Genomic DNA, 18,087 nt, shown 5'->3' with positions numbered 1-18,087 from the left:
CGTCGGGCTCTGCTCTCACCGCCCCTCCCCTCCCCATTCTCCTTTCAACCCAGGATCCATCAACTCAGGCTTCATCGGTTCCGCTCACAACCTTCCCAGCTCATTGTGTGGAAGCCAGGGAGGCCATGTCATCTGGATCCATCCATCCCCATCACTCCGGGCTTCTGCCGCTGCTCTGTCTGCCACCTCCTGGATCAGCCCCACTGCAGGGCCGCTGTTTGTGCACCCCTGCCTAGAACGGTCCAGCTCACCTTCTTCGGTTCTCTGCAAAATGTCCCCCTTCCTCGCCCTCGAGGAGGCATCCTCTACCTAACCAAGGTCAACACTCTGCAGCAGCCCTCTCCCGGGGCGCCCCCGCCCCTCTCTAGTCCTAACAATCATCCGACAGGCCTTGTTTCTATTCGTCGTCCTTAGACCGACGTAACTGCGATGAGGAAAGGAACTGTTGGTGTATTTCATTTGCTGCTGAATCCCCCCCTGCACCTCAGCACCCAGGGTCGGACCGGACCTAGAGGTGCTCGGCAGGTAGGCGTTGGAATAGCGACTCCTTAACCAGATGCTGTTGCCCCAGCCGACTCCGCCCCTTTCCCACACCTGGCCTCCACCTGTCTCCAGCCAGGCTCCGGAGCATCCACTCCCGGTCCTGTCTGGCACAGTCGCGGAATAATCCTTTCAAACACTTAAATGGCATCTTTTTTTTTTTCTTCCTCACCGCAGCTTCCCATTGCGATCCAGACTTGCCAGCCCAGGGTCCTCATCCCGACGCATCTCGCCCGCCCTCCTGCGCGTCACCCACCAGACCCAGTGCCTTCCCCAGGGCAGCCTGCACCCCGCCCGAGGGTCTCGTCCCCCTCTGCGCGGCGTGGAAGCAGGGGGTCCCATGCCTCTCCACACTCGCCCGGCCCGGGGCCCTGGGGGCCTCGCCAGCCCCTCCAAGCCCTTCCCCGCGGCGCCTGCCTACCTGTCGGCCAGTTCCAGCACCTCGTGTACGCTGCCCGTGCTGACGCGGATGCGTCCGGTGTACATGTACTCGATCACGGCCTCCACCGTGTCGGGCTCGGGCCCCGGCTCCGAGCTCCACTTGCGCATCTCCACACGGCCCGAGCGAGACTCGGAAAACTGGCCGGAGAGCAGCGGCGTGAAGTACTCGGTGGCCGCGGCCAGCACCGAGCGGTGGGCCCGGAACTCGCGGCCTCCGGCGCCGCCGAAGCACAGGGTGATGTCGCAGAAGAGGCCTTGGCGCCGCTGTTCGTTCTGCCGCCACGACAGCTCCGAGCAATGGGAGCTGCACTCGAAGTCCTCGGCCTCCGGCCCGGGGTCGCCCCCGCTCGCCTCCATGGCCGAGATGCCCGGACCCGACCCGAAGTCCACCGTGCCGCTGCCCCGCACTTCGGCGGCCAGCCCCGCGGAGCCGGCGGCGGCCGTCTCCATGCTCTCCATCTCCAGCACCTGGAGCGACGCCGCTGCCGCCGCCGCCGCCGCCGCCGCCACCGCCGCAGCCGCCATCTTGACGCCGCCGCGCCCGGCACCGCAGCCTCGCAGCCGAGCGGCCGTTCGGGTGCGACACAGAGGGATTCTGGGATTAAATAATGCGCGCGGGGCGGAGCCTGGCGCTGGGCCTCCGCGCATGCGCAGAGCGTCCGCAGGCTGCATCCCACCCAGGCGGTGGGGCCCGCTGCCCTTAAGGTGGTGACTGGGTCGCGACCGTTTTTGCAGAGCGAAGACCACCTTGGGCCACACGCCTTGTTAAAGCTTTGGGTGCAAAATAACGGGGTTTTTGCTTCGAGTTGGAGTAGGAAATTAAAAAAAAATTAAGGCGGGGCCCCAGGCAACTGACAAGGATGTGTGAGTTTATCTCTGGACCAATGCATCTCCTAAAATCTTATCAGATGACTGGGAAGCTGAAGACAAGATAATGTTCATTTTTGGCGAGTGTTCTGGCCATAATCACAGTTCCACTTGATCTAAACAAATAAATATGCTTGATCTAAACAAATAAATAAATAAAATAATAATTTAAAAACCTGGGGCAGTGGCCTAGTGGCTAAGCCCTTGCCTTGCATGCACTAAGATCCCATACGGACACTGGTCTCCTGGCTCCTGTGCTTCCCAACCAGTTCTCTCCTTGTGACCTGGGAAAGCAGTAGAGTATAGCCCAAAACCTTGGGACTGTGTACCTGCGTGGAAGACCTGGAAGAGGCTCCTGGCTTTGGATTGGCTTAGCTCAGGCTGCTGCAACCACTTGGGGAGTGAAACAGTGGAAGGAGGACTTCTCTATATCTCCTTCTCTCTGTATATCTGCCTTTCCAATAAAAAATATTTTAAGAATTGTCAGTGGTACAGGTTTGAATCCTGGTTGCTCCAGCTCATAGCTAATGCACCTGGGAAAGCAGCAGAGGCTGGCCCAAGCCCTCAGGCCCCTGCACCTGACCTGAAAAAGAGACAAGGCAGAAGCTCCTGGCTTTGGACTGGCCTAACTCTTGCAGTGTGACAAGGTGAAAAATTTCAGTATATCCCAGTCACTGCTTGGGTTGAATTGAAACTCCTCTCCTAAGGGGAAACCAGGACCTGGGAACTGAGCCCCATGAAAAATGGAACCAATTTGCAAGGAAAAATGTAACTATAGCTACAGAATTACTTCTCTTGGCTCTAACCTGCTTATTGTAGCTTCTGAACCCTTGCTTGTTTGCCACTGTAAAAAGGCCACGAGGATGTGGGCTTTTTCCTTTCAAAGCTCACTGCCCTCACAGCTCGGGGCTGTCTCCTTCAGACCTGTTCTGAGTGGGGGCAGTTGCCAGCTGGCGAATAAAGGCTCCCCAATTCTAAATTGGTTTTGGTGGTCTTTTACATGGTGTAAAACGTAACAGCAGTTGTGGCTATTTGGGGATTAAACCAGCAGGTGGAAGATCTTTCTGTAAACCTCAGTAAGCCTGCCTTTCCAATAAAAATAAATCTTAATATATATTTATACAAGTATATATATGTTATTATATATATAAATACAATAACATATATATATACATATACACACATATCCCTGGTGGCTGTGTGGATGTACCACGCAGGGAGGAAGCGGGTAGGGGTCACCCGTGAGCAGCCAGCCGAGGCATAGGTAAATAGGTTTGGCAGGATAAAACAGAGGGGGATGGGCGCAGACTAGAGGACAGGGTCACTGCCAGCCTCGGGGCTGGTGTCTGGGTGGGGCTTTGGGTTTTTTTCTGTGGAAAGAATGGGAAGGTCAGATTTAGGGAAGAAGAAAGTCTTTTTTCTTTTTCCTTGAAGCTATTGTTTGGCTCACTGAAGTTTTTCCGAAGAGGTGGGTGACTATTTTAAAGAACAGATGTACTGAGGGCCTGGTGCGGTAGCCTAGCAGCTAAAGTCCTTGTCTTGAATGCGCTAGGATCCCATATGGGCGCCGGTTCTAATCCCCACAGCCCCACTTTCCGTCCAGCTCCCTGTTTGTGGCCTGGAAAAGCAGTTGAGGATGGCTCAAAGCTCAAAGCCTTGGGACCCTGCACCTGCGTGGGAGACCTGGAGGAAGTTCCAGGTTCCTGGCTTCGGATCAACGGAGCACCGGCCGTTGCGGTCACTTGGGGAATGAATCCTAGAATGGAAGCTCTTCCTCTCTGTATATCTGACTTTGCAATAAAAATAAATAAATGTTAAAAAAAAAAAAAGAATAGATGTACTGAGACTATTAGAAAGTGCAGTTCAAAGGAAGGGAAGACAGGCGCCAGCAGTGTGGTTTCCTCGTTACTGTATAGTTTATTTCCACTGGACTGTGAGGATACTGAGACGAGACTGAGGCGGCGGCTGCCCCGCTCCATGGTGGAGCATAGATGCAGAATAGCTGATGGAGTCCTGGGCCTTGCGCTGCAGCCAAAGGCCGAGGGAGCTGCACAGACACGGAGAACTAAGACACGAGATACTTCACAGCTTTCTGCCTTGTGGTTTCATCTTAAACATATGTATGTTACAACTTTACATTTTAAGTTACTACTCCACACACTTTATGACAATGACAAGGAGGCAATGGTCCCACCCCCCTGACGTAAGCAGACCTTGCTTGGTCCTGCAGAACATCTCAGTGGGATGCTAAATAAATCCTTGACACATATAACATACACAAAAGTCTTTAAAAACCAGATGAACACAACATTCTTCATGTTATATGAGGAGGAAGAGGACAGAGGGGAGACAGGATGTTAGGGAGCCTGGAAGTGGACAGTAACACCCAGAGCCTTACAGAGTGTCAGTCCTTCCTCCCAGGGAAAAAGAATCTTCTCAACTAATGGGAAAAAGAAAACAACATCTGAACGCCCTCCCAGGAGGAGGAACACGATGCTGACAGTACTCGGATATATCCGTGTAATAAATACAGCAGGTAGCAGAGCGAATGTCACCAAGTATTGGCTTGGGTTTTTTTGTTTTGTTTTTCTACGTTTATAAAATAAAAAATAGTAAGCTTCTTTGTGTGGCCCGTTTGGGAGTGAGCCCGAGGGAGTTGGTCTTCACGTGTGCCCCAGTGGCTGTTCCCGTCCCAGACCAGCTGCCGGCTGTCTGCACGCTGTTCCTCAGGGAGGAGTTCCTGTGTCGGTTCACGTGTCTGCAGTCGGGCTCCAGGCTCAGTCACATGCTCATGTGCTCCGGGAGGACATAGGAGATGTCATCCCAGGGATGACGATACAGCCCCTGCTTCAGCCGTTTCTGGTCAAGGTAGTGCCCTAAAAGCAGCAAACACATCTCTGAGTTAGGGTTCTGAGAGCTTGGTGAGGGCCAAGAATGAGCGGGGAAAAGCCTTTCTCACACACAAGAAGGCAGAATCCTAGAATTGGGGGAGTGAATCCAGATTTAGCCCAGTGGCTGACCAGCTGGACTCGGTTTGAAAAAAGAAAAGCAACATTAGATGTAATTTTTTGTTTTGCTGGGCTGGCAATCAGAGGTGGTTTCTAACAGCAAAGGACCAAACATAAAAGTGAGGAAGTAGTATTGTGGGCCATTGTGGAATAAGTTTAGCCACGGCTTATTCTGTTCAAGCCTCAGCTTCCTGCTAATGCAGCCGAGGGGCAGATGGTGACGGCCCGTGGACGCTGGTCCTTGCCACCCACGTGGGAGACCCGGGTGGAATTCTTGGCCTTAGGCCTGGCCTGGCTCTGGCTGTTGCAGGCGTTTGGGGGTTGATCCAGCAAGTGGTCCCTGTCTCTTTCTCTTCCCCTCTTTTGCTGTGGCTCTACCTTTGAATAAATACATGAATGAATAAATGAATGAGTGAATAAATGAAAAAAAAATTTTAAAGGAAGAATTAGAAATGATTTAGGACAACAAGTGACACATCTTTTGTACGGACTGCTGGGTACAGCGTGAGGGTCGGGAACTCACCGATGAAGCCCATGCTCCTGCCCAGCACAAAGATGCCATTGAGGGCCCCGATGTCGATGTACTCATCCGCCTCCTCCCTGTAACACACAGGTGCGCAGGAGTCTGTCAGGGCTCACATGCCCACCCTCCTCCAGGCAGGCAGCACATCCTGTACTGGCTGCCCAGAGAGGAGCAACTGTTTAGTTCCAAAGCAGAAAAGCACTCTGGGTGATAGGATTTGAGACCGTTTTCTGGAGTCTTCTTAATACCTAAATTCTCTACAGAGAGCATGCCTCACTTCTATAGCTGGGTAGAAACAAAACTTAATCAACATTGTAAAGAGGAAAACAGCACGAGCAGGCATCATGGCAGAGGGCACACCAGCATCCCACATGAAAAGTGGCTGGTTCAAGTCCCAGCTACTCCATTTCTAATCCAGGTTCCTTCTGAATCCACCTGAGAGCAAGCAGATGATGACCCAAGTACTTGGGCCCCTGCCACCCACATGGAACCTCCAGATGGAGTTCAGGGCTCCTGGCTGTTGCAGACATATCAGCGGTGACTTGGCTGACACAAGATTTCATTTTCTTTGTGTCTCCCTCTCTGTGCTTCTCATACATATAAATCTTCGCAAAAATAAGTAAGTTAATTAAAATAAATAAATTAAAAAAAAAAAAAAGGCTGTGCACCACTCACCGAGTAAAGGATCCACAGTTCCTAAGCATGTCTACAAAAGCAACTCCAATGAAACCATCGACATTCAGGATAAGATTGGGTTTCTGGGAAAGGTGAACAATTCAAAGCAGTTGTGTGAGTTCTCATTTTTTTTTTCTTTTGTCACTATATATAAATATATCATTTATAATATATATAAAACTAATACAAATTTTGATCATTATTTTAAAACCTCCCACCAAGGGACTGACATGCTGGCACAGCTGGTTAAAATGCCACCTGCAATGCTGGCATTCCATGAGTGCTGGTTCAAGTTCCAGCTACCCCACTTCCCGTCCAGCTCCCTACTAACGCACCTAGGAAAACCGCGGGTGATGGCCCCCATGCTTGGGTGCCTGTCACCCATGCAGGCAACCAGGATGGAGTTCCAGGCTCCTCAATTTAGCTTAGGTACAGCCCTGGCCTTTGTAGCCATTTGGAGAAAAAGCCGGCAGATGAAACATTTCTCTTTCCCTCCCATTGCCTCCCACCGAAGCAATCCCTTTGGCTTAAGCTCATAACAGTTTAATTCCCAGTGATCACCACAGGACCTGACACATGGCTGGCACCGAGTACATCTGCTGAATTCACTTATACAACAGAAAATAAAAACTTTCCAGAAAACTGGGCTGGAGTTTTGGCTGCACAATCCAGCCAGAGCCTGGCTCCCAGTTCCCCCACCTCTGGGGAAATCCACCCCAAATCAGGATCAAAGCATGGCAGGTGGCAGAGGGAGGGTCCTGGCTGTCTACCTTTGATGTGGTGATCTTCTCCACTTCCAGGGCGTAATCTAGCAGCGGGGTGGCAGGGAAGTGCTGCTTAACGTAGTCCTTGAGGATCTGCACGCGCATGTCCGGGTTGTTTATCTAGAAAGGGACCTTCTGTCAAGGGGGCGCTTGCTCACATGCTGCCACTGAGGGGCATGTTAGGACTTGGCCAATGGCTGCATAGGACTGAATGTGTCCCTGAGACAACACGGGGGCCCAAGCCACATGTGCCACTACACATGGATGGCACCAACCAGAAAATGAGATGGGGCTGAAGGTGGCCGAGGTCCTTCCAGATCCCATAGGGCTTTAACAACCTTTGCAGGCTTTCTCCTGTGTGCTACCCAGGAGGAACTGAGCCTTGGAGATGCCCCGGGTTGTGCAGGGCAAGGGGCAGGGGGCCGCCCTCCTGCATGTCTCCAGGCCTGACACCACCAGGCAGCCCAGTGACTCTGCAGCCACGTCTAGCTGGAACAAAATTCAAGCATATGCTGCCACAGGGGCAGCGAAGTAACTCACAGATTTTAGGAAAGACTTCAGATCTACCACAAAATGACCCACCTGTGAACAGACCACTCCTGTGCGAGGGGTTGTAGAGACACACAGATCCTCACACCAAAGACCACTCCTTCCCTAGCTGACACCAGGGGGCAGCAGCGCATGGCTAGCACTATCAGGAAGAGGCCCTGAGCTGCAGACTGCAAAGGCGCCACCTGCTGGGCTGATGGGGAATGGTTCTAACCCAGACCGTGGCTCACTAAAGTTGACCTGGAGTGTACAGGCCTGAAAAGGGCTTTCCTGCACCACACCCAGGACACTCTGATATGAGTCACTGTGCCCACTTATACCAGTGCATCCAAAGAGCCCAGAGCAAACGGAGCTCCAAGTCTGCCCCTTTTGCACAGATGGCAGAGCACAGGGGCAGCCTCGCTGGTGTGGTGTGGGTGACCGCATGCACCTTGGCTGCTGTAAACCTGATGCATATGGAGTTGTTTGGGAACTGTAACACAAAGCAGCAGGTAACCTAAGGGGATGATATGTCCCCCTTAACTCTAGGCTTACTGTCCTGGGAAGCTCATTTGAGAAGCTGCAGTTAGCACGTTTCTACCATCTTATCATACTACAGCTGATGCTGCTGCTTAAGCTGGGTGGGCACTGCAGTACAGCAGGTAAGCTGCAGCCTATGACACCAGCATCCCACATGGTTCAAGTCCCAGTTGCAACCCGGAAAGCAGAAGATGGCCCGATTGCTTGAGCCCCTGCCAGCCAGCCTCTGGAGGTTGCTTTGGCTTGGCCCAGCTCTGGATACCATGGCTATTCATTTAGGGTGTGAATCAAAGGATGAAAGTTCAATCTCCCCTTTCCCTCTTTCTCTGTAACTCTTAAAACAACAACAACAACAACAACAAACCAAACCACACAGCTGTAGTATGTACTGTATGAGGTGCAAACGACAGTTACATAGTGAACAACACCCGTCCACCTGCCTGACGTGCTGCTGACTGCACTGACTCTCCCGTCACCACCCTTCCTGTAGCGCCACCCCTTTCAGAGAGCAACAACTTACAGATTTCACTCGGTGCCCGATGCCCATGATCAGCTTCCCCTCCTTCTTCATCTTGTTCACAAACTCCATGGGGATGATGCCACTGTCAAAGGCCTTACTGAACATCTTGGCTGCTGCATCCAAGGCACCCCCGAACCGATCCCCCTGGGGGAGGAACAAGCACACACAGCTCTCAGCAGCAGCGGCTTCCTTCTGCTTCATGACTGGCCGACCCCCCGGGGCCCAGAACAGCACCCTCTGGCATTGGGGGGGCGGTCTATGCCAGGACCCTGCTGTGTGCTGCCAAAGCCGGGCCACTGCTGCCGTTTCTCCCTCCCCGGGTGCTGGTACGTACGATGGTGAGCAGCCCCGAGGTGAGGCTGGAGACGAGGTCCTTCCCGGCCCGGGCACAGATGATGGTGTTGTGAGCCCCCGAGACGGCTGGCCCATGGTCAGCGGTCACCATCAGGCACATCTCGATGAACTGGCAACAGTATTTGGGCAACCTGGAGGAGGGTGAGAGAGAGGTGGAGAGGGGAAGAGAAAAGGTGAGGAGGAATGAAGGTCAGGGGCTCCACCGATAAAGCCAGGTTCCTGCTGCACCTGTTTCTCTGAAAAAAATTAGTCAAGTTTAGGGACAGCAAACTGCCGATGCCAATGTACGATGATCACGAAGCCAAAAAGCCAAGCCTCAGGATGGTTGCTTCATGTTGAGACAGGAGAGTGTTCCCATTTGGCGGTACACTCCCTAAACCTCCAGGGGACCCAAGCTGGGCTGACACCAGGAGCCAGGAACCTCCGCCAGGAATCCCACGTGGGTGGAAGGAATCTAATTACTTGAGCCATCACTACTGCCTCCCCTGGACTGCATTCGCAGGAAGCTGGACTTGGCAATTAAAGCCGGGAGTCAAACCCAAGCACTCAGTAGGGGAAGTGGGCATCTTCGCCAGCCTAACCACAGGGCTAAAGGCCAGTCCCAGAATCTGGGGACTTTATAGCAGCTCTGTACTATGCTGCTATATAAATATCTAAAATGCTTATTTTATTTCTGTTTGAAAGGCAGAGTTACAAAGAGAAGCACAGTGAAAAGTGATCTTCCATCTGTTGCTTCCCTCCCAAGATGGCTGCAATGGCTGCAGCTGAGCCAGGAGTCAGGAGCTTCTTCCGGATCTCCTACGTGGGTGCAGGGGATTAAGGACCATCCTCTGTTGCTTTCACAGGCAATAATCAAGGAGCTGAACTCAAAAGTGGAGCAGGGGAGACATGAACTGATGCCCACAGGAGATGCCAGTGTCAGCCCTCAAATATTGTATTTAAAATGGAGTTAGCAGGGCAAGTGCTATAGCTTAGGATACGTGCATCCTGTTTCAGAGTGCCAGGATGGAGTCCCGCCTCTGCTTCCTGCTAATACATGTAGGAGGCACAGCTGATGGCGTAAGCGCTTGAGTCCCTATCACCCACACAGCAGACCTGGATGAAGTCCCTGGGGAGTGAACCAGTGGATAGATCTTTTTCTCACTTTGTCGCTCCACCTTTCAAATAAATAAAAATAAATAAACAAACACTTAAACTGCAAGAGCTAGCAATGACGAAGTGCAAGAGTTTTCCGGTATGAATTGCTGCCAACAGGACCTGGCCTGTATTTGTGGCTTTCTTGCCGAGGGTGGCAGCGTGGGGAGCCCCACACCTCCGGCCACACTCAGCTCCCTGCAAAAGGTCTGGAGATGTGGCGAGACCAGTGCAGACCCACAGAAACCTGTTCAGATGTTACAACCGTGACCTTTTTGCAGGAAGGTCCCAGGACAGGATCAAGACCCAGCTGTCCGTGGGTAAGGATGTGACCCCTGGCCTTCTGCCTAGTCTTCACTAGCTCCCGTGCCCAGCTGTCAGCCCCGGGGAAGGTTGACCTCAGCAATTACCCAACTTCATGCCTGTTCCACAGCTGCACCTGTGAGGGTTGGCCCTCACCGACCCAGCCCTGCCCTTCCAGAGATTTCACTTCTTAAGTAAAACTTCCCAGGGCAAAAAGGCTGAGGCTGGGGACAGGGACAGCTGTGACCTCCACAAAGGTTGCTGCCCCCTACTGCTCTGGTTTCTGTCATTGCAAGACAAGGGAACACCCTCACGTCTCTTTCCCCTGCCCTTGCTGTCCACCTGTGGCTGTAAGACCAACCCTAACCACACTGCAACAGCCTGCCCACCCTTCTGCAGGAAGGCAAGCTGCAGGGCCCACCACCTCTGCCCTCCATGCCTCACCTTCTCTGGAACCAGAGGAGGCCGAGGACCCCGCCGATGCCCATCTCCTCCTTGAAGACCTCAGTGATGGGCATGCCCGCGTAGATGAGTTCCTGGCCCCGCTCGTCGCAGATGCTGGTCATGAACGAGGCGGGCTTGCGGATCAGACCCAGTTCCTGAGCAGAGGTGGAGCAAAAGGAAGCAGGAATATTCGATGACACATGATAGCCACAGATTTTCCAGGGCTGTGATCTGCCCCTACTCCCAGAACCAAAGTGTCCCAAGAAAGTTTTTTTGACATCTAGAGTCATGCATTTATTTGAATCTAGAGCAAGACAGAGATAAAGCCAGGACTTGGCCAAGCCCTCTCTCTGGACTTTCTACAATTGCCTTCCCAGGCACACTGAGCAGGGAGCTGGATCATGAGTGAAGGAACATGAACCGGAACCAGCAAGCTGATAGAGGATCCCGTGTTACAGGCAGATTTGACCCAAATGGCATACCAACACTGGCCCCCAAGGAATGTTTTTAACTCTGGTGGCCAAGTAGCAACTCACGAATCTCCCCCAAGAAAGTGGTGCAAAACTTCTTTCATTGGGTCTCTCCAGAGGACAGGGAATAGGGCACCACCGCATGGTTCCGTGCAACTCTGGCACTGCTTCTATCCTTTACTGAACACTGCCATGTTGGGCAGACCTACAGCTGGCCTTACTGCCTCATCTTTTAAAATAAATGGGCCCAGTGCAGTAGCCTACAGGCTGAAGTCCTCACCTTACGTGCACTGGGATCCCATATGGCCGCCAATTATAGTTTCGGCAGCCCTGCTTCCCATCCAGCTCCCTACTTGTGCCCTGGAAAAGTAGTTGAGGATGGTCCAAAGCCTTGGGACCCTGCACACATATGGAAGACACAGAAGAAGCTCCTGGCTCCTGGCTTTGGATCGGCTCAGCTGTGGCCATTGCAGCCACTTGGGGAGTGAAAAAGCAGATGGAAAATCTTCCTCTCTGTCTCTCTTCCTCTCTGTAATATCTGACTTTCCAATAAAAATCAATAAATCTTTAAAATAAAATAAAATGAATAAATGCACTTTAAGCATTTGAAAAGCAGAGAAAGACACAGAGTCCCTCAACTGTTGGCTTACTACCCAAAATGTTTCCAACAGCCAGTGCTGGGCCAAGCCAGAACAGAGCCTGGAATTCAGTGAGGCTCTCCACATGGGCCATGGGGACCCAGGTGAGTGAGCTCTCACCTGCTGCCTCCCAGGGTATGCACCAGCAGCAGTAAGATGGGAGATGGACGTGGGACTTGATCCCAGGCCTGCCAGTATAAGCTACAGGACCATTAGGCCAAATGCTTGTCCCCACCGGCTCATTTCAACGCCACCAAGGAGAATCATTTCTCATGTTAAAGAAGAGAAATGGAGGCTTTTGGAGGCCCAAGATCACAGGCTGAAAAGTCAAAGAACGGCTCCCCTGGAAAATCTGCACATGATGTCACTCCAAAGCACATGGTGAATGCACGTGGGGGTCTACCCAGCGTGCTCTTTATGTGGGGAAAGGCGCTGGAGCTCTTGAACTTCTCTTCTGCCCCTTCTGTGCAACCCCCTTTCCTTAACAAACACCACTAAGGCATATGTGTGTAAAAGGAATACGACTACATTCTCCTTTTCAAAACTAAAGTAGAACAGATAGATACAAGTGTACTTCAGAAAGCTCACAGAAATGGAATTACAATGCCCGATTTTGGTGCAAAGCAAGTAGAGACACTGGTACTATGGTGTACTGGGTAAGCCACCTGCCGTGCCAGCATCCTGTAAGAGCTCCACTTTGAGCCCTTGTGGCTTTACTGCCCACCTAGCTCCCTGTTAATGTGCCTGGAAAAAGCAGCGAAGGATGGCCCAGGTCCTTGTACCCTCTGACATCTGTAGAGCTCAGAACTGTTGAACGGACTGTTCTGTTTCATGTGCCAGCTGTTCTACTTCCCACCCAGCTCCCTGCTTGTGGCCTGAGAAAGTAGTAGAGTATGACCCAAAGCCTTGGGACCCTGCACCTAGGCAGGAGAGACTCAGATACAGCTTCTAGCTTCAGCCTGACCCAGCCCTGGCTGTTGCAACCATTTTGGGAGTGAAGCAGCATGGGAGGATTTCTCTGTCTCTTCCCCTCTAACTGTTCCAAATAACTGAACAAATCTTAAAAAAAAAAAGTTACCCTAGCAAGGTGGTACAGAGGGTTAACTCCATGTAAGTGCCAGTTTAAATTCCAGCTGTTCCATTTCCCATGCAACTCCCTTCAAATGCACCTGGGAAAGCAGAGGAAGATGGTGCAAGTGACTGGGCCCCTGCCACCCACGGGGAGACCAGAGTTCCAGGTTCCTGGCTTTGACCTGGCCCAACCCTGGCCATTCCGGGAGTGAACCACAGTTGGCAGACTTCTCTAAATCTGCCGTTCAAACAAACAAGTATATTTTTAAAAGAGAAAAAGTGAAATTCAAGCATAGTTTTTGTAGAAGACACATTTTCTATCAACTTTTTGAAAACCTCATATGTAGTTAGTCTCCCTGTGACCAACACCCCCAGGTTGTCTGCGTGTTTTAGTGAAATGGACATCTTTCCTGCTTCCATTTACACAGATGACGTGCAACGTAGTTTCATGCATAGACTCTTTTCGGGTAAGGGCAGTGGACCCCTGGGCAGTCTGTTCAATAACTGTGAACTCTACAGATGTCAGCACATCCATGCCGGCTTGCTCCCTTCTTTTCCTTGCACGTCCTGTGATGGGCACAGTGCTACAGCACACTGACAGCCACCAAATAGAAGGCACCCTTGGACCCGTTTCTTCGTGTGCCAGACACGGACACGGCATTCCTTTGCACTGACCACTCAGCAGAACCTTGCTGGGCCACAGGCTCCAGCTGCTCTGCTCTTACCTGGCTGCCTCAGGAACGCTGGATCAACTTCCACTCCCACCCACCACAGAGGCAGGTGCGGTGTCCTCACACCTGCACAAACATGTTGCCTAACACTTTTCTTATCTTTGCTGATCTGATGGGGGAAAGCTGTCATGACAATTCAACTTTGGATTCCATTTATAATAAATGATATTGAACATTTTTTCATGCTAAAAGGCCAATTACTATTCATCTTTCTAAAGGTTTATTGGCCTTTGAAATATTCTTTTTTTTTTTGACTTGGTGTGGTAGCCTGGTGGCTAAATCTTAGTCTTGCAACCGTAGGGTTCCCGTATGGGCTCTGGTTCATGTGCCAGCTGTTCTACTTCCCATCCAGCTCCCTACTTGTGAGCTGGGAAAGTAGTAGAGTATGGTCCAAAAGCCTTGGGGCCTGGCACCCAGGTGGGACACCCAGAAGGAGTTTCTGGCTCCTGATTGGTTCAGCTCCAGCCACTGTGTCCACTTGGGGAATGAACCAGTGGATGCAAGTTTTTTCTCTGTAAATCTGCCTTCCCAACTTAAAACAAACAAAAAAATCTTAAAAACAAGAAAGAAATAAATACTGAATTTTATGAGTCCTTGTAAATTAAGAAAACAGGCTCTGGATAGGGGTGAGGAACAATTGGCCCATTGGCTGTGCAGGTCTGTGGGATCACGTGGTCTGGTCCTGCCAAGGAAACTGCTGGCAGGTCCTAAAATTCAATAAATCTCTAGCAGGTTAATATTTAGTAAGGTAATAATAAATGGCCAGTGAATGTTGTTATAAGCATCTATATGGCCCCTGGCAGTTCCCCATCAGTGATCAGTGATGCTAGGCCACACAGACAACTGGTCAGAGTAAACCCCTCCAAAGTACAAAACCAGTTAGGATATATTACCCGTTCCCAGCCCTATCCATGTCCAGGTCAGGAACTGATTAAGACACCTGGGTTGGGCCTGGCACCATGGCCTAGCAGCGAAAGTCCTCGCCTTGAATGCGCCAGGATCCCATATGGGCGCTGGTTCTAATCCTGGCAGCTCCACTTCCCGTTCAGCTCCCTGCTTGTGGCCTGGGAAGGCAGTCGAGGACAGCTCAAAGCCTTGGGTTCCTGCACCTGCGTGGGAGACCCGAAAGAGCTCCTGGCTCCTGGCTTCGCATCAGCACAGCTCCGGCCATTGTGGTCACTTAGGGAGTGAATCCTAGGATGGAGGATCTTTCTCTCTGTTTCTCCTCTCTGTATACCTTACTTTGCAATAAAGATAAATAAATCTTTTTTTTTTTTTTTAAAGATTTATTCATTTTATTACAGCCAGATATACACAGAGGAGGAGAGACAGAGAGGAAGATCTTCCGTCCGATGATTCACTCCCCAAGTGAGTCGCAACGGGCCAATGCGCGCCAGTCCGAAGCCGGGAACCTGGAACCTCTTCCGGGTCTCCCACGTGGGTGCAGTGTCCCAATGCATTGGGCCGTCCTCCACTGCTTTCCCAGGCCACAAGCAGGGAGCTGGATGGGAAGTGGAGCTGCCGGGATTAGAACCGGCACCCATATGGGATCCCGGGGCTTTCAAGGCGAGGACTTTAGCCGCTAGACCACGCCGCCGGGCCCGATAAATAAATCTTAAAAAACAAAAACAAACAAACAAAAAACCACCTGGGCTGCTGTTGTGGGGCAGCAAGTTAAACTGCTGTTTTCAACACTAGCCTCCCATACAGGAACGCAGGTGTGGAGCCCAGCTGCTTTTCAATTACGTTTTGTTTTTTTAAGATTTTATTATTTTTTTATTTGAAAGGCAGTTACAGAGAGAAGGAAACACACACACACACACACACACACACACACACACACACACACAGAGATCTGTCTTCTGGTTTACTTCCCAAATGCTGCACCATGTGGAACTGGACTAGTCTGAAAGCAGGAGCCAGCAACTTCTGGGTCTCCCATGGGGGTTCTGGGGTCCAAACATCTGGGTCATTCTTCGCTGTTTTCCCAGGCCATGAATAGGGGCTGCATTTGGACTCAGAGCGCACCTTTATAGGATGCTTGCCCAACAGGCAGCAGCTTTACCCACTACACTACAGTGCTGGCCCCTGCTGCTGCCGATTCAGCTCCCATCTAACTAGGAGAGCAGTAGATGGTGACCCAGGTGTTTTGAGTTCCTGCAACTCACATGGGAGACGAGGATGGAGTTCTTTGCTCCTAGCTTTGACCTGGCCCACACCTAGCTGCTGTGGCTATGTGGACGTCAATCAGCAGATGGAGAGCTCGAATTCTCTCTCTCTCTCTCTCTCTCTTTCTCTCTCTGTTGTTATATCTTTCAAATAAACAACAGACTGCCCCCAAACCTCCCCTGTCCTCGCCTGGGGCACCCAAGGCACCTACCCTGGCCCAGGAGTAGTCCATGGGCACCGTTGGGGGCGGCACTTCCTGTGCAGGTACAATGACCCCTTTGGCCACAAGATCTTCGTATACAGATCTGGGAGGGGGAGGAGAAGACATCACGTGACTTCTGTGATCCTGGGCTCTTACACAGCATCCCAAGAGTGCTTCTCCATGTAAACTGAACACCATGGGTTTCCTGTCCGTGGCTTACTCTGTCGAGCTGGGTCTCGAGAGCTAAATAAAAACAGGTTCTGGCCCAGGCTGCATTCACCCCACCCTCCCCACCACTTCACATGTGCTGTGAACAGGGATTTAAAGAAAGCACAATCTGGGGGCTGAGGAAAGGCCAAGGTGGGCAGCACGGGCGGGCAGCACAGGGAAAAGCAGAAAGACACAGCGGGACAACTCTTTCTCAGTCAGAGGAGATACTTTCATGCTCAATCTGCCCTTACAGCCACCAAGGCCTGGTCAGGAGGCGGCCTCTGGAGCCAACACTGTCGGCGCCCCTGCCTGCACACCCAGCCCTGGGAAGCGAAGGGTGGTTTCACCACCTGCGCAGCTGCCCTGACTTGCAGAGGGACGTGGGAGGAGAGGCGGGCAGCCTCCTCAGGTCACTCACTGGATGATTTCGCCAAGCTCATCGAAGCTCCGGGGCACAAACACCCCTGCCTCCTTCAAAGCTTGATTTTTGGCCACTGCAGTTTCAGAAGCCTGGTTGGCACAGGCACCAGCATGGCCGAACTGGACCTGGAAGACAAAGGAGAGTGGCCTGATTGGGGCCTGGTGGTCGGGGCTCCCTGCACTCAGAAACGCTCACCACGCCCTCTGCAGCTGAGCTGTGTCCCCCTCCTAACCCCTCAAGACACCAGGTAAGCCCCACTTTTTCAGGGAAGCCTTTCCCCTCCTAGAGAGCAGGCCTGGATGTGGTAAAGAGCTGGACAGTCAGCGAGCAGGGCCCAGGCTGGACTTCACAGTCACGAAGCAGGTCCAGCATGCCGATCTCAGGGACGACTGCTACTGAGGTCCCCTCAGCCGCCCCACCCCCGACGTACCTCAGAGGAGAACATGGTCGCGCAGGTCCCAATGCACCAGCAGACCACAGGCTTGGTGATGCGGCCCTCCTTGATGCCCCGGCAGATCTTATACTCCTCGGTGCCCCCTATCTACCCAGGAACAAGCAACAAGCAGAAGCCCACAAGTCAGTGGATGCCATCCAGAATAACTGCCCCAGGCCACGTGGAGGCCTAACCCCATAGAAGGTTCTCCATGATCCATTCGGCTTCAGCACAGAGGGCACGGTTTTGGCCAAATAACAGAACGTGAGCTCAGTTTCAGGCCTGGACATGAGGAAGAATTCTGGAGCACAGCAGGTATTCTAGGAGGACTCCAGAGACAATCCCTGGACAATCTATAGCTGTGAGATGATGGAGAATCAGACACACCCAGGGGTGTGAGCAAGGCACAGAGCTCCGGCTCACCAGGTGCAGAACCCGGTCAGCTAGGACAGCACTGCTCCTGGACAAGGGCTGGTGGCTTGGGCCACTAGGAAGAAACACACGGCAGCACCAACAGTGACAGCCTCGAGGCCCCACCACCCATGGGCTGCCGCTTTCAGTGGTACAGAGTCAAAGGCTGACATTTTTAGAATCTAAGATCACGTACTAGTTTTATGGTCATCTTTAAAAAATAAATAAATAAATAAAACTAACCTCTCCAAGCACCACAATCATCTTGACTCCTGGTGTGTCTTGGTAACGTAACACATGATCCATGAAGGTTGAGCCGGGGTACCTGTGGGCAGGGAGGACAGGATCAGGAGAGTTCTGGGGAAAGGGGGTGCAAGTGTGAGCAGCACACTTGTGTGAGGGACACTGGGGTTTTCCATGGGGGCAAATGCCCCGGGAGGAATATGGGACAGAAGGGAGGACAGAGGTCAGTGAGCTGCAGAAAAAACTGGGCACAGAAGCAGCCTGGGGAGCATTGCCCAGCAGAGAGATGCCCTGGAAGGCACAGGTACGGATCTTAAAATACAGTCACTCTCTCAGAAGAAGTTGGAAACTGAGCTCCAGCCCTCTTCTTGATTGGCTGGAGATAACCGGCTTCTCCTGAATAACAGGTGACAGAAGCCATCTGTGACCCTATCGTCCCAGGATAGG

General features: G+C 52.0%; 2 protein-coding genes across 5 annotated transcripts in view; both read right to left on the bottom strand.

Moving 5' to 3' along the window:
- The window catches only part of KLHL11 (kelch like family member 11), a 69,152-nt gene extending 67,588 nt beyond the window's left edge, over window positions 1-1,564 (bottom strand). For both annotated transcript variants that reach the window (XR_009246982.1, XM_004599095.3), the window contains exon 1: window positions 962-1,564. Coding sequence is in view for 1 of the 2 variants with exons in the window: in XM_004599095.3 (XP_004599152.2) it covers window positions 962-1,506 (545 nt within the window). In the remaining variant the exon portion in view is untranslated. The remainder of the gene's footprint in view (window positions 1-961) is intronic.
- A 2,178-nt stretch (window positions 1,565-3,742) lies between these two features.
- The window catches only part of ACLY (ATP citrate lyase), a 42,743-nt gene continuing 28,398 nt past the window's right edge, over window positions 3,743-18,087 (bottom strand). For all 3 annotated transcript variants that reach the window (XM_004599096.4, XM_004599097.4, XM_058676015.1), the window contains 11 exons: window positions 17,641-17,722; window positions 16,984-17,094; window positions 16,551-16,678; window positions 15,932-16,025; window positions 10,642-10,796; window positions 8,741-8,891; window positions 8,407-8,550; window positions 6,825-6,938; window positions 6,055-6,137; window positions 5,380-5,456; window positions 3,743-4,724 (listed from right to left, as the gene is read on the bottom strand). In XM_004599096.4, the coding sequence (XP_004599153.1) occupies window positions 4,630-4,724; window positions 5,380-5,456; window positions 6,055-6,137; window positions 6,825-6,938; window positions 8,407-8,550; window positions 8,741-8,891; window positions 10,642-10,796; window positions 15,932-16,025; window positions 16,551-16,678; window positions 16,984-17,094; window positions 17,641-17,722 (1,234 nt within the window). In that variant the 3' untranslated portion in view covers window positions 3,743-4,629. The remainder of the gene's footprint in view (window positions 4,725-5,379; window positions 5,457-6,054; window positions 6,138-6,824; window positions 6,939-8,406; window positions 8,551-8,740; window positions 8,892-10,641; window positions 10,797-15,931; window positions 16,026-16,550; window positions 16,679-16,983; window positions 17,095-17,640; window positions 17,723-18,087) is intronic.

The sequence above is a fragment of the Ochotona princeps genome, chromosome 17 (assembly GCF_030435755.1).
Source record: "Ochotona princeps isolate mOchPri1 chromosome 17, mOchPri1.hap1, whole genome shotgun sequence".
Classification (NCBI taxonomy): domain Eukaryota; kingdom Metazoa; phylum Chordata; class Mammalia; order Lagomorpha; family Ochotonidae; genus Ochotona; species Ochotona princeps.
Note: the sequence above shows the minus strand (reverse complement) of the source record. Positions and strands in the feature narration are given on the sequence as shown.